The 14,075-nt window shown below is 37.1% G+C and overlaps 1 protein-coding gene across 3 annotated transcripts; it reads right to left on the bottom strand.

Moving 5' to 3' along the window:
* Positions 1–4,141: 4,141 nt before the first annotated feature.
* Positions 4,142–13,912, bottom strand: fkbp4 (FKBP prolyl isomerase 4). Of its 3 annotated transcripts, XR_005206627.1 has the most exons (13): positions 13,511–13,911; positions 10,452–10,596; positions 10,223–10,365; positions 9,194–9,314; positions 8,104–8,260; positions 7,694–7,784; positions 7,510–7,593; positions 7,225–7,410; positions 7,001–7,144; positions 5,496–5,591; positions 5,199–5,368; positions 5,047–5,083; positions 4,142–4,717 (listed from the first exon to the last, which is right to left on the bottom strand). XR_005206627.1 is itself a non-coding variant. In XM_037767588.1 (11 exons), the coding sequence occupies exons 1-11, from the start codon at positions 13,607–13,609 to the stop codon at positions 5,267–5,269; spliced, it is 1,365 nt and encodes a 454-aa protein (XP_037623516.1). In that variant the 5' UTR covers positions 13,610–13,912; the 3' UTR covers positions 4,142–5,266. The 3 variants fall into 3 exon arrangements, 2 of the variants coding, with proteins under 2 accessions (XP_037623516.1, XP_037623515.1); XM_037767588.1 differs by having other exon boundaries at positions 4,142–5,365; positions 13,511–13,912; XM_037767587.1 differs by having other exon boundaries at positions 4,142–5,368.
* Between the last annotated feature and the right edge of the window lie 163 nt (positions 13,913–14,075).

Genomic DNA, 14,075 nt, shown 5'->3' on the forward strand with positions numbered 1-14,075 from the left:
TATTTGCAAATACTCCCCCTCTGTTGTATTCTCTACAATTTGAATTTTATGTATCCATGATTGAGAATCAGTTAGGTCTTTTGTGGCCAGCTGTGGCTGTTTGTGTGTATGCTATTGTCAGGTATGATTGATTGATTGATGTGTCGTGTCACTGGGTGAGTGTTGTTCAGAAATACAAAAATTAACTTTCCCTGTATAGTGACTGTTCTAATGATTATTGACAATTAATAAAAATACCTTTGAAGAGAAGCATGATTATGTTATAGTGAAGAAAAATAAAGAAATTGATGCGTGCACGCGTGCATAGCCATCTTCAGTTCACTGTATATCACAGATTAAATGTCTTATTTTTGTCATAGTTTAGTTCAGTTTAGTTCAGTTCAGTTCAGACAGTTTAGTTTAGTAGTAGCCAACATGTTTGTCAGAGGGTGATTTATTTTGAAATAACTTACCGGAAACACTTTTTTTTTTGTAGCTAACTTGACACCACTTGCTCTGATTTTGTAAGGGAGGAGTGAGCCTCACCCATTTACCTTGACATTTACCTTGCACAGGTAAAGGCCATATTTACAAATACTGTACATCCTTTAGTGATTTTTTCCTTTAAGGGTTTTAAACAGTGCCATATATAGATAGCCTACCTGTATTAATAATACATCTCCCCTCAAGAAACCCCTTCAATAGTCTGCTATATTATACTATTATATTATATTATACCATCTTGTACTGCACTAGAACTTTTACTCTTGTTTTATACTCTATTTTAGCTTCGATCCTAACTTTTATTTTTTAGCTTGTTTTTATTTTCTAATCTTTAATGTTTTTATAACTGTTTTAATTATGTCTTAGTGTTCTTTTGCACTTTGTCGCAATGTTCTTGAATGTTTATATAAAGCACTTTGAATTGCCCTGTTGCTGAAATGTGCTCTACAAATAAAGCTGCCTTGCCTTGCCTATATTACCAGCTAATTCTATTAACTAACAATAAAGGCAACGTGAAAAGTTTAGGACTTTATGCGTCACTTCACTACATTTGTACAAACAAAACATCCATGTGAGTGAGTAAAAAGGTTTTGCATACAAGTGTTATTCCTATAAACTGTTATTAAAATACAGCAGCAGTGGGTAGAACTGGAGCAAATATGATTAAAACAAGTTATTTTTATAAAACGGTTGCTATATATCCTGACAGTAGTGCATGAGACAGGTAATCTGAAAACAACCAATCAGAGCCAAGTTGGAGCTTTGCCGTCTCTGAGCAGCTGTCAATCACTCGCGAACTTCGATTAAATGGTCAAACTAGGCAGCGCTGATGAAATATGAATCAATATTCTGTTACTGTAATGCCTATTTCTCACCTCAAATGTTTTCAGAAACATCTTGTAGTGTACTGTTTAGCTGTAAAATGAGAAAGTTTGCTCTGGCTGGTGGGCGGTGCTTGGTATTTCCTCAACTGATCTCAACATGGCGGTTACAAACTTTTAGATTTTTTAAAACCTGAAAACAGAGCCATGAGGAGGTGCAGAAGTCTAGTTATCTCCCAGAACACTTGAATTACAATATGCTGAAAGGTTATTATGGAATTTTTGCCCCCCAAAAAATAATATTCTGCCTACTGCAGGTTTAATTGAATATATTAAACATTAAAGGGGGAACACCACCTAAATTAAGAATTCCAATGTGTTGTTATTTCCATGGTCTAGGAAAGTTCAACTTGTGAACTTGAGCTACTCTCTCAATACCAGGAACCAGAGACGTAAGTCTCAAACTTGTAATGTCATAAGATAAAATAAGATAAGACTTTATTAATCCTGAAGGAAATTTATTTTATATTATACACCATCAATTTAGTAAAATGAGTAAACTGAGATATAAAAGTAAATTACAACAACATAAGAATAGAAACATGCAGGAGTAAAAATATAAAATGTATAAGAAGTAATACTAGCACCAGTGCCTAATAGAATAATGATACAAGCTGCAGCTGCTCCATAGACAATGAATGGGAGACTGATTTTGTGCACCCATAAAATGTTTGTTTTCTTTTTTATACCCAAATAAGCTTTATTATATTGTAGTCGGTACTTCTTCATTTTACTCCCAAGCGTACCGTGACACAAAGCGGAGAGAGAACCTTAACTCAACAACGCTCATGACAAGTAACCGCGGCAGCGCTACTTTTAGCTGAGTTTTCGCTTACATTCTCCAGTAAACGTGCGACGCTCATTGTGTTCAGGCTGGTGCATGCCAACAACAACAACAACAACCACAACATCGTCAACCCTGCCTTTAAATAATTGGGCAATTAAATGTAGCATTTTGAAAATGGGCATTGTTCCACTTTAAATAAGCTAATTGGGCAATTAAATGATTACTGAGCAATTGGCCCACTTAAAACACTGAGAGGATTATAATGGTGTTATAATGTGATGGCTGTGAATTCACTGTTTAAACCTGTTGGGTACCTGAATAGAAACCACTTATGTTATTGCAATTTTTCCATAATCAAAATGAAACACACTTGTAATAAATATGCCATTATTGTTTCATCATATAGGGATTGTATGTCCATTATGTCTATTGTGAGTCCAACCTTTTGTGGTTTATAGATCTACCGTCACGCGAGTGAACAAAGAACAAAGAGAATATAGATCCTCCCAGGTGAGTCCTGCTAACCTCCGCCCTTGTATATTTGAGTAAATAGTGTAATATGTCACAAAACAAAGCAAACATCTAGCCTAAGTCAAAGCAAACATCTACCCTACAACAAATCAAATATGTAAATAGAAAAATAATGCTCCTTCAATTTGTTTTATCATCCACCTGTTGAGAACAAGCGGTGCTGGGCAGTAATCACAACGGAGAGAGATCACATCCGTAAACTGACACCGGTGTCCCTGTGAGAGAGCTGGAGGATCAGATCAGATCCTGTCTGTCCTCGGAAAAGAAGACTGACCTCCTGACTGCTGCAGGTACTCACTGGGTCAAATACTAATTAATACATTGTGCAAACATTTTACACTAAGGTCATTTTCAAAATACACAAAAGCCTCCAACATATAAATGCTTACATGCGGATGCCAATATTTGTGGACAGTGGAAGTTATTTATAGTAGATGGAAAGTAAAACTATTTATGGATGCCTCTAACGATTATTAACATATTGCAATTGCTTACTTTGTCCGAACAACGGTGCAAAACCCAAAGATATTCAATTTACAGTTCATAAAGTTCGTAAAGCAAACATATTCTTCACCTTGGCAGTCTTGCTTTCATTATAAAAATTGTTACAGATTAATTTTCTGTTGATCGACTAATCAGTTCACAGAATAATTGTTTAAGCTTTCAACCCATCCAACATCCCTAAATTTACTCAATTTCTTCCCATTTTAAATCAAATCTTTTTATTGAGGTTTTGCAGGATATAGCAAAAGTGCAGCGCTATTGGGTAACCAAAGAGGAATGACAGGTATGGGTATGCGTTAATATCAGCTGGCACCAATGCCAACAAATAAATAAGTTAAAACAAAGGATGTATATAATCTATGTATATCGGCAATAAAACAATCCCTCCCTAGTCACTTTTGTTCCCATTTCAAAGTATGCAAAATATGTAAAAATAATAATAGTATAATTTCAGGCTGAGATTATGCCTGTTCCTTTCACTAATATTGTAACTTTTTAAACTTTTCACACTTCAAATATTCACCTTTTTTTACTTGTGTATTTATGCGTTTTTAGAATTTGGTTAGACGTGTTTTTATTTTTTTATCTTTTGTGTCTAGCCCTGTGTGCCGCAAAACCAATTGCCCCTCAGGGACAAATAAAAGTCTTGAACTTGAAAAGTAATCTCTTCATTATTTTAACAATCAATCAAAACAAGTGTGATAAGACAATATGTATAAATAAGTTCCATATCATGGAGTAAACGTTCGGCTGAATAAATTGCACTTGTGAAATACCAACTGTCAGCAGATTCCTTATTATATTTGACAAGTTCCCACTGTTCTTCATATAAGTGAAGAACATTTTTTTCCTCACCACATTTGATTTTGAGCAGAAGACAACATGGGGAGAAAAAGTACTGCATGGTAATTAGAAACTGAAGATCAGCCGTAAAAGTCAAGAATATCACACAGGATCAAGTTGTAGCTATCGTTTATTATATCCTTCTGTCAGGGCAGACCAGGCAGTGACCCTTCCAAAAGACAAAGATAAACTCAACACACGACCCACAGCCCAGTTTTTAAATTAGCCCCCTAATTCAGCTTCTGCACCTCTCTACAGGTGCTGTGGGCTCACATTTTCTTCTGGCGTACCGTCTTTAACAGCCTGAATCTGATGAGCTGTACATGCGCACGTTCATACATGTACTTCTTACAGTAAATTAAGACTAACTGTTCTATTACTTGAGTGTGTCCAGGAGAAGTTAATTCATGTCCTTACTATAGCTGCTTTAAAAATGCACATAATATTCCAGTTAAGTTGTATTCATCATTTTGAGAACATTACAGAAGTCACAAGCACAACACTGGGAAAAAAAAAAAGAAGAACAAAGTCAATATTTCCAAAGTAAAGGTGAACAGTCCTGTAACCTGGAGGCTATAGGGGAGCTCTATCTTTAGATTGAGAGAGAAACTCGAAGTTCGACAGCTATTCCAGGCTAACGTCTTATTACTCCACCTATCCACAGTGCTGCTACATACGTACTTTGGGACACAGTCACTCTCACATTCAGACACATCATATCTATGCACACAACCATCACTACTCCAGGAATTGATCAGTAGGCCCATGAGGAGTGTTAGATGGATAGCATAAAACGTGAGGAGGGGTAGATGACAGAGGGTAGTGCAAGGTGAATGGTCTAGCCCTTGACGGGTGAAATTCTGCACTTAACACTTGGATGCACTTTTTTTTTCCTACCCAAAACGCTGTGAAAACACATGGACAGTCCAAAGTTGTGGGTTGAGAGGGTTTAGGGGTGGGGTTGTGGCACACAATTCATTTATTAAAACCACATCCCACGGTGCCATCAGCTGGAGAAGCCCCCACCGCTCGGGTAGCTGCCACAGCAAAAAGCCTGGACACAAAGAAAGCCAGCGAAGACGCTACCAAAGTCAGTGCTCTCGTTGACACGCTCGTTCTCACACACACACACCTCACACACAGACGCGCACACACACACACACACGCACCTTAAACACAAATGGCTGAAGTTACAAAAGTCTGAAGTACAGATGAACCGAAATAGTCACATCTTCATCTACGCCTTTGCTTCGCTCGCAACTTCCTTTTCTCCGTTCTCAACCTCCATCTTATCATCGCCGTTCTCCTTGCTCTCACCCTTCCCCTTCTCTGCCTCCTTCTGTTCATGAGGAGAGAAAAAAAAACAAAAAACAGCACAAATCAGTTTCACTTTTCTCTCGTGTGACAATCTAAAAGCATGCTTATCCCACCACCTTGTGGCTGTTTTATAAAACACAATCCTTTACCTTTGAATCCCTATCTGCAAACTTCTGGAACATGTTGGCGTAGATGCGTTTGTCCTTCTCATGTTGCTCCTTGATACGTTTCTGACAAAGATTCACCTGGCAGAATATAACGAAGGAGAGGTCAGCCAAACATACTTTCAGATGTGGCACAGGTACAGCCAAAAGATACAATACAATGAATGCCTTCAGATTTTTACTTCAACTTGACCAGATATACCATTATTCTAAGACCAATTTGACATGACTTAAAGGATGATTAGGAATAGTTTCAACTTGGGCTGTTATGCCTGGATCACATGCCATCTGAGAAGCCGTCATTGGAAACAGTTTGGAATAGGGCAGGCACTTTAAAAAAAAACTTGGCATGTGATTGGATGAACCATCTGTCAATCAAACTCTTGCTAAAGCCAGTCAGGAGAAGAGCAAAACATCTTTTCCATCAAGAGAAGTCTTCAGTGCCATTCTTTGCTCTACTGTCAATGAAGAAATATTCTCCAGTTCTGTTATAACTGATGCTATTGCAGCCTCTACGCTAACCGCTTCAGGAGCCGTCACTGTTGTTTAGAACGAACAGTTGCCTCTCCGTGTTGCTTCACAAACACGCCTGTAGCTGCCAGCAGCTCCTCAGAGGACACTGATTGGCCTGTGGTCTGGTTTGTCGGCCACAAACGCATTACTTGAAACCTGAGGAGATGGATTTTCGTGTGAGATGAGATCTCGTGACATCGTGAGAATCAAGCTGTTGTCAAAGGTAAGCATGCCAGCCCTATCTTACCACAGTGGGTTTGCCTTTGATAATGGCCATCAATATTTATAAATGTATTTAATATTTATTTTAGACAGAAAAAGGTTAAGTAAATGCTCAATTGGAAAAAAAAGCTATATATTTTTTCCCCCCCGTCTGTGACATATTCAACAGATATAGACATTGACACTAGTGAAAGGTGTAATGTTGCAGGTATATTGTCAATAAGACTGTCAAAAAGATAATTTTCACGGTCTATTTTTTTTGCTCAGAGCTGCATGTGTCATGCAGAAAAAAATAGACAACACCCTGAATCTCTAGATGTGCCACAGCCGACACGCAGCCGAGCCACGCTGCTCTAACCTGTGAACAAGGTTGGCGGAGTTAAAATCAAAGAGGTTTACAAGCTGCTCAGTTTGGCCCAGGTGTTAGTGTATACAATATTCACACCTCCTTAGCAATTAAGTAGTTTCACAACAAGCCAATGAATGCAGCTGTAACAGTTTATCTTCCAAATGAGCTCACGCCAGATATTTTATAACACCTAAGGGAGCAACAGGTGCCTGTTTCATTGTTGATGATAGCACAATAAATATAGCCAGATCTCACATCAAAATGGGTCTTGACTGTATAAAAAAGGGACACATTAATTTACCCTTATGAACCTTTTTTTGGACAAACTCCTCATGATGGCAAAATGTAGGAAAATAAGACCTTGGTTGAAAGTTGGAATCATCCTTTAAAACAAACAGCATTGTACCTGGCTCTTGGCAGCCTTGTTGGCAGGATACAGTTGAACAACCTGCTGGAAGTCATCTTTTGCCCTGTCAAACTCCTTCATACCAAACAGAGCCTCTCCCCTTCGGAACAAAGCCTTCTCGTTAGATGCATCCAAGTCCAGTGCCTGTAATTATGAACATTAATGAATTTGTTCATTTCAGATGTACAACAGATACAAACAATAGGTGTTAAATGTAAAAATACCTTGTCACAATTTTCTTGGGCTTGGTTTGGTTCCTGTAGTTTAAGGAAGCACATGGCCAGGTTCAGATGTGCCGCCAGCCGCAAAGCTTTTGCGATCTTCTCGTCCTCCTCTGACAAACCAGATTCATGTTCCAGCCATGACACAATCCTTTTGTACTGCACTGACGCCTGCTTGTATTTTCCCTCCTGAAGCATATGAAATCAGTGCATTGGAAAACATGAAAACGTATCGGTCATAAAAATTCTCTTTATAGCTATGTGCTTCGTAAATACCCCACTGCTCACCTTAAAATATTGTGTTCCCTTCTCTTTGACAATGCCGCTCTGTTCCAGCTTCTCCAGCGTGTTCATCTCCCACGATTCCTTAGCCTAATGGAAACAAAACACATTAATCACTTACAGGGAAAAATGTCGCTGCTGACATGTAATTGGCCAATTAATGCCAAGTTGGAAACTCAATGATGTTTACCTTCTCAAAGGCTGTCAGCTTGATTTTGTATTGCAGTGTTGCTCCACCAGGTATGTTATACTTTGCATTGCCGGCATTCCCAAAGCCATATCTATAAATCAAAAGACACATATTAATTATCTCAAGTGTAGTATATAAATGTTGTATTGTCTGTTGCAGTCTAATGTAGTCTAGAGTAGACGGGATGATTTGCTTAAGTTCTTTAATGTTTTGATTATGTTGGCCAAATTTCAGTCTTGTTATCCATTAGTCTAAACACAAGGATTGTTTTATTGCCCAATTAAATTGAACAGTTCAGCTTGAGAGATAAAGATAAACACATCAATTATCTGATAAATAAAACAACCGTTAAAACACTGACTTTTACAACACAAAACACTAAGTATTTGTCTTAGTACATGCGATCATACTTAGGCTTAATAATGAAGAGTGCTTCCTCTCCCTGCTCCATAGCCATCATAGCTTTCTCCACTCCAACTGGCAAGCCAAGACCCTCTCCATCTCCAATCTCAAACTTCAGTTCTCTCTCGTCAAACACACGTCCCTCATAGGTACCCTCCACAGTCACTGAAAGGGGTTGAAAAATGCTGGAGTTAGCTTGTGCTACAAATTGATTTAGCCACAAACTTGTTAGCATGCAGTAGATTGACAGCTGTGGAGAAATGGCAGCTGAGGACAAGTGATGCAATTTCCCAAGCTGTTGAAGTTTCATAAAGAAAATAGACTACCATTACTATTGTTATAGAAATGCCATTCATTAACATTGCTACATTATAACGTAAGGGCTCCGACTAGAACTGCTCTCACGTAAAAAAAAACACTGATTCGGCTTTCAAAGGATGGGAGAAATCAAACTTAAGGTAAGGTCGGTAATGCTGAGAAACTAGCAAGAGTACACTAGATTTTAAAAATGATCCAACCAAAGGACCGAGCCCAGTGTTGCCAACTCTTTGCCAATGAAAGTAGCTAGCAACACTAGCTCCAAAAGTCACTAAATCTAGTGAGAAAGTCGGCAACCATGACACTCTTTAGGCCTCCCTCCAAAGCCACTTCCCCCAAAAGTTTCATTATTGACGTAAACAACTAACATGGCTATTGTTAGTACTCACAGCTGTCAAGCTAGCAGCTTGTGTAAGACTCTGGTGACACGCACTGAGTGCACGGGCAGAGTTCACACAGGCAGGCAGCCCTCCAATCATTTCATTTGACCAAAATGAAATGATTGGATGGGTTTATTACAATCCTGCGACAGCCACAATACCAGATTTGTCTCTCTGTTTTTGTCAGAGCATTTGATTTATTGATTGCTGTCAGGATGTAATGAGAATTTCAACAAATATAACAAAAAAAAAAGTATTTTAAGAACACTACCAACCCTACCTTTAAAATTAAAAGTACTAATCACTATTGCACTTCATATTAATGATTTGTGTTGAAATAATTCATATGAAATTGCATTCCCTTATAAGCAGGTACATTTCTTGTGTATGGATGCGTTACCATCAACAGAAGCTCCTTCATTAGGCTTGGAATATCCCTGCCCTTTAGTGATAATGCGACGGATGATCCCTCCATCCTCTCCATCAGTTATGTCCTCGCCCCGAAATTCAAACAGTTCCACCTACAAGTGTGCAAACATGCAAATTAATATTGTAGTACTTTTTTAATAAACAAATGAAAAGACTGATTTCTTTGAGTTCCTTGTCTGTGTATTGAGAGATGAGCGACTCAGTCTGAGAGAAAAAACCTGACACATGCATACTGCATGCTCTTTTTATACACTTTTGACATCGTCTTATCTATGCTTTCACTCCCTTAACCTTGAACCAACAGAGACCCATTCAATGTCTCTGATATTCACACAGGTAACATGTTTTTGCAAAAGCTTTGGCCCTTTATAAAATATATACCGACAGCCATAACATTAAGACAGTTGAAGTGAATAACATTGATTATCTCGTTACAATGGCACCTGGCAGTGGGTGGGATACATTAGACAACAAGTGAACAATTTGAACTTTGAACTTTGTGTTGGAAGCAGAAAAAATGGGCAAGCGTAAGGATGTGAGCGACTTTGACAAGGGCCAAATTGTGATGGCTAGACGACTGGGTCAGAGCATCTCCAAAACTGCAGCTCTTGTGGGATGTTCCAGGTCTGCAGTGGTCAGGACCTACCGAAAGTGGTCCAAGGAAGGTAAACCAGAGAACCGTGCGACAGGGTCAGACCCAAGGCTCATTGATGCACGTGGGGAGCGAAAGCTGGCCCGTGTTGTCCGATCCAATAGAAGAGCTACTGTAGCTCAAATTGCTAAAAAAGTTAATGCTAATTCCGATTGAATGGTGTCAGAACACAAAGTGCATCGCAGTTTGTTGCGTATGGGGCTGTGTAGCCACAGACCGGTCAGGGTGCCCATGCTGTCCTAATGTTATGGCTGATCGGTATATATTATAACAGTAAAAAGGCTGATGCTGAATATGGTTTAAAGCATAAATAGATAATCAAAGTAACTTGATATCACTGAAGCTTACCTCAAAAACAAGAGTGGCATTGGGGGGTATCTTGGGTGGACTACCTGCAGATCCATAAGCATACTCTGGCTTACAGATGAGCTGGCACAACTCCCCTGCTTTCATAGTGGCTACGCCGATGTCCCATGCCTTTATTACTTGACCTAAACACAAAGAAGACTGATTACCAACACTGGCTTTGCAACTATGACGCGTGAATGTTTATGTCTCTGCTAGATATGAAACCAACCTTTGCCCAACTCAAAGGAAAACTTCTCTCCTCTGTCTCTGCTTGAGTCAAAATGAGAACCATCCAGAAGTGTGCCAACATAATGTACAAACACTTTGTCACCGGTCATAGGCAGCTCTGTGCCCGTTCCTTCCCTTTTCACAAGCTGGAAAAAACAGACAGCAAGAAGAAAATGTCAAACAAAAATAAAATAAGCATAGTCTGACTATAATAATAATAATAATAATAGTTATCTAAGCAACTGATATGCAAAGCCAGCTCTACCCATTTGTGTCCTGTATACCCACCCTGCAGTCTGGTACTTTGCATCATAAGAGGTAAAGCTGCACAAATCCTTGTGAATGAAGATGAGCTGTAAACCCTTGTGTGTGTGTGTGTGTGTGTGTGTTTGTTTCAAGATTCAAGATGTTTATTGTCACGGCGGTTATACAAAGTACAAGCGTGTGAAATGCTTTTTGCTGGGAAACTCCATTAAAAAATAATAAGTTATATTACAATTATAAAAGGAAATACTTTGTACAAGGCATATTAAGAACATATACATATCAGGAAGTTCAGTTTCCCCCAGGCCATCAGACCTTTAAATAGATAATTCATACGACACCATCTCACACAAAAATAAATCTCATACTGTATATACTGTATATGTTCTAAATGTATATGTTCTTAATATGCCTTGTACAAAGTATTTCTTATATATGTACATTCATACTTCCTGATATGTATATGTTCTTAATATGCCTTGTACAAAGTATTTCCTTTTATAATTGTAATATAACTTATTATTTTAATGGAGCTTCCCACCAAAAAGCATTTCACACGATTGTACCTGTATAACCGGCATGACAATAAACATCTTGAATCTTGAATCTTGTTTATTTTTTATAATATACAAAAGTCTGTTAAGATAAGTAGTTTATGAAATAGTACCAAATTCCCTTGTGGAATAAAGCGAGATGGATAGGTATATCTTTGCTATTGATGTTAAACACAAACCTTTTTTTTTTTTTAAGTATGATTGTACATATATAAGAAATACTTTGTACAAGGCATATTAAGAATATATACAGCCATATTAAGAACATATACATTAAGAACATATACAGTATATACAGTATAAGATATGTGTGTGTGTGTGTGTGTGTGTGTGTGTGTGTATTAAATGTCTCCATCAGCTTTAATAGTTTCTGCATAGTATCTCTCCAAGGGGCTCCACAGCCTTCTAGAAATGTGGATGGTTGAAATGTCTAATTATCCATGTTGTTGTTGACACCCTGTGTAGGAAGTTAACATTAGCTGTGAACCCCAGTGTGAGTTTTTCAAGATTCAAGATGTTTATTGTCACGCCGGTAATACAAGTACAATCGTGTGAAATGCTTTTTGCTGGGAAACTCCATTAAAAATAACAAGTTACATTACAATTATAAAAGGAAATACTTTGTACAAGGCATATTAAGAACATATACATATCAGGAAGTATGAATGCACATATATAATAAATACTTTGTACAAGGCATATTATATTGCAATATTAATGTCCAACATGTGCAATATTATTATTATTATTATTTACTCATTTTACTAAATGTATCTTACTTAATTGTTATTCTATTAGGCACTGGTGCTAGAAATAGTATTTTTTTTATTTTATACACTTGTATTTTATATACTTGAAATTGTTGTAATTTGGTTGTATTTTTGAGCAATCTCTGGCACAAGAATTTCCTTTGTGATTAATAAAGTTGTATCTTATCTTATCTTATTAAGAATATATACATTAAGAACATATACAGTATATACAGTATAAGATATGTGTGTGACATTAATATTGCATGGACATTAATATTGCAATATAATATGCCTTGTACAAAGTATTTCTTATATATATGCACATTCATACTCCCTGATATTTAAATGTTCTTAATATGCCTTGTACAAAGTATTTCCTTTTATAATTGTAATATAACTTATTATTTTTAATGGATGGTTTCCCAGCAAAAAGCATTTCACTGGATTGTACTTGTATATCTTGAATTTTGAAGTATGATTGTACATATATAAGAAATACTTTGTACAAGGCATATTAAGAACATATACATATCAGGAAGTATGAATGCACATATATAATAAATACTTTGTACAAGGCATTTTATATTGCAATATTAATGTCCAACATGTGCAATATTATTATTATTATTATTATTATTTACTCATTTTACTAAATGTATCTTACTTAATTGTTATTCTATTAGGCACTGGTGCTAGAAATAGTATTTTTTTATTTTATACACTTGTATTTTATATACTTGAAATTGTTGTAATTTTGTTGTATTTTTGAGCAATCTCTGGCACAAGAATTTCCTTTGTGATTAATAAAGTTGTATCTTATCTTATTAAGAATATATACATTAAGAACATATACAGTATAAGATATGTGTGTGACATTAATATTGCATGGACATTAATATGGCAATATAATATGCCTTGTACAAAGTATTTCCTTTTAAAATTGTAATATAATTTATTATTTTTAATGGATGGTTTCCCAGCAAAAAGTATTTCACTGGATTGTACTTGTATATCTTGAATTTTGAAGTATGATTGTACATATATAAGAACTACTTTGTACAAGGCATATTAAGAACATATACATTAAGACCATATACAGTATATACAGTAGAAGATATGTGTGTGTGTGTGTGTGTGTGTGTGTGTGTGTGTGAGGGTATTAAATGTCCCCATCAGCATTAACAGTTTGTGCATAGTATCTCTCCAAGGGGCTGCAGATCCTTCTAGAAATGTGGAGGGTGTAAATGTCTAATTATCCATGTTGTTGTAGACACCCTGTGCAGGAAGTCAACATTAACTATGAACCAAATGGTATGGACACAAAGTAAACAGCATTACCCTGTCTGTTGTCAACACTGTAGCTTGCATAACCTGTTTATATTGACAATGAGCCTCTCTAAACGACAGCTAACAGCTAGCCTTAATGAGAGTGAGTAAACAACAAGCAGCTAAGCTAAGCTAAGCTAAGCTGTATTATTATAATATATTACCTTTAAAACTCCTCCATCTCTCTTTGGTGTGATGTCTTCTCCCTCCATTGGGATGGTGTGTTGTCCTTCACTTGTCTGTTCCTCTGCAGTCATTGTCATGTAGTAGATTTGAACCCCTCCTGTCTGCTAAACTAAACACTAGTAGTGGCTAAAGCTAACTAAGCTCCTCGTTGCTATAGAGCCTTAGTTACTGACTTACTTGTGAGTGTTACTGTGAATAAAATACACGCTAACTGCAGCTGAGACGAGTGCTATTAGTTGTGCACCAATCACTCTTTGTTATCCGAGCAGAATAATGTGCTTTAGTTGAAGGGTTTTACTTCAAGTCCACGTTGTCTGTCTCAGTGTCTCATCTGACAAGCGCTTCAACACGGACACAGAATTTTCCAGAGACATTCAGGGAGGAAGTAGGAATGAACTCACAGATGGTGGTGTTACATTTATTATATAAGCACCTCTCGGAGAGGCGGTGCACTTGCAAAATAAACAGAACAAATTACATAATTTACAGATATAATATGCCATCACGTAGATAATTAATACTTAGTTCAAATATACTGTAATA

This window comes from Sebastes umbrosus, chromosome 4 (genome assembly GCF_015220745.1).
Source record: "Sebastes umbrosus isolate fSebUmb1 chromosome 4, fSebUmb1.pri, whole genome shotgun sequence".
In the NCBI taxonomy this organism is placed as follows: domain Eukaryota; kingdom Metazoa; phylum Chordata; class Actinopteri; order Perciformes; family Sebastidae; genus Sebastes; species Sebastes umbrosus.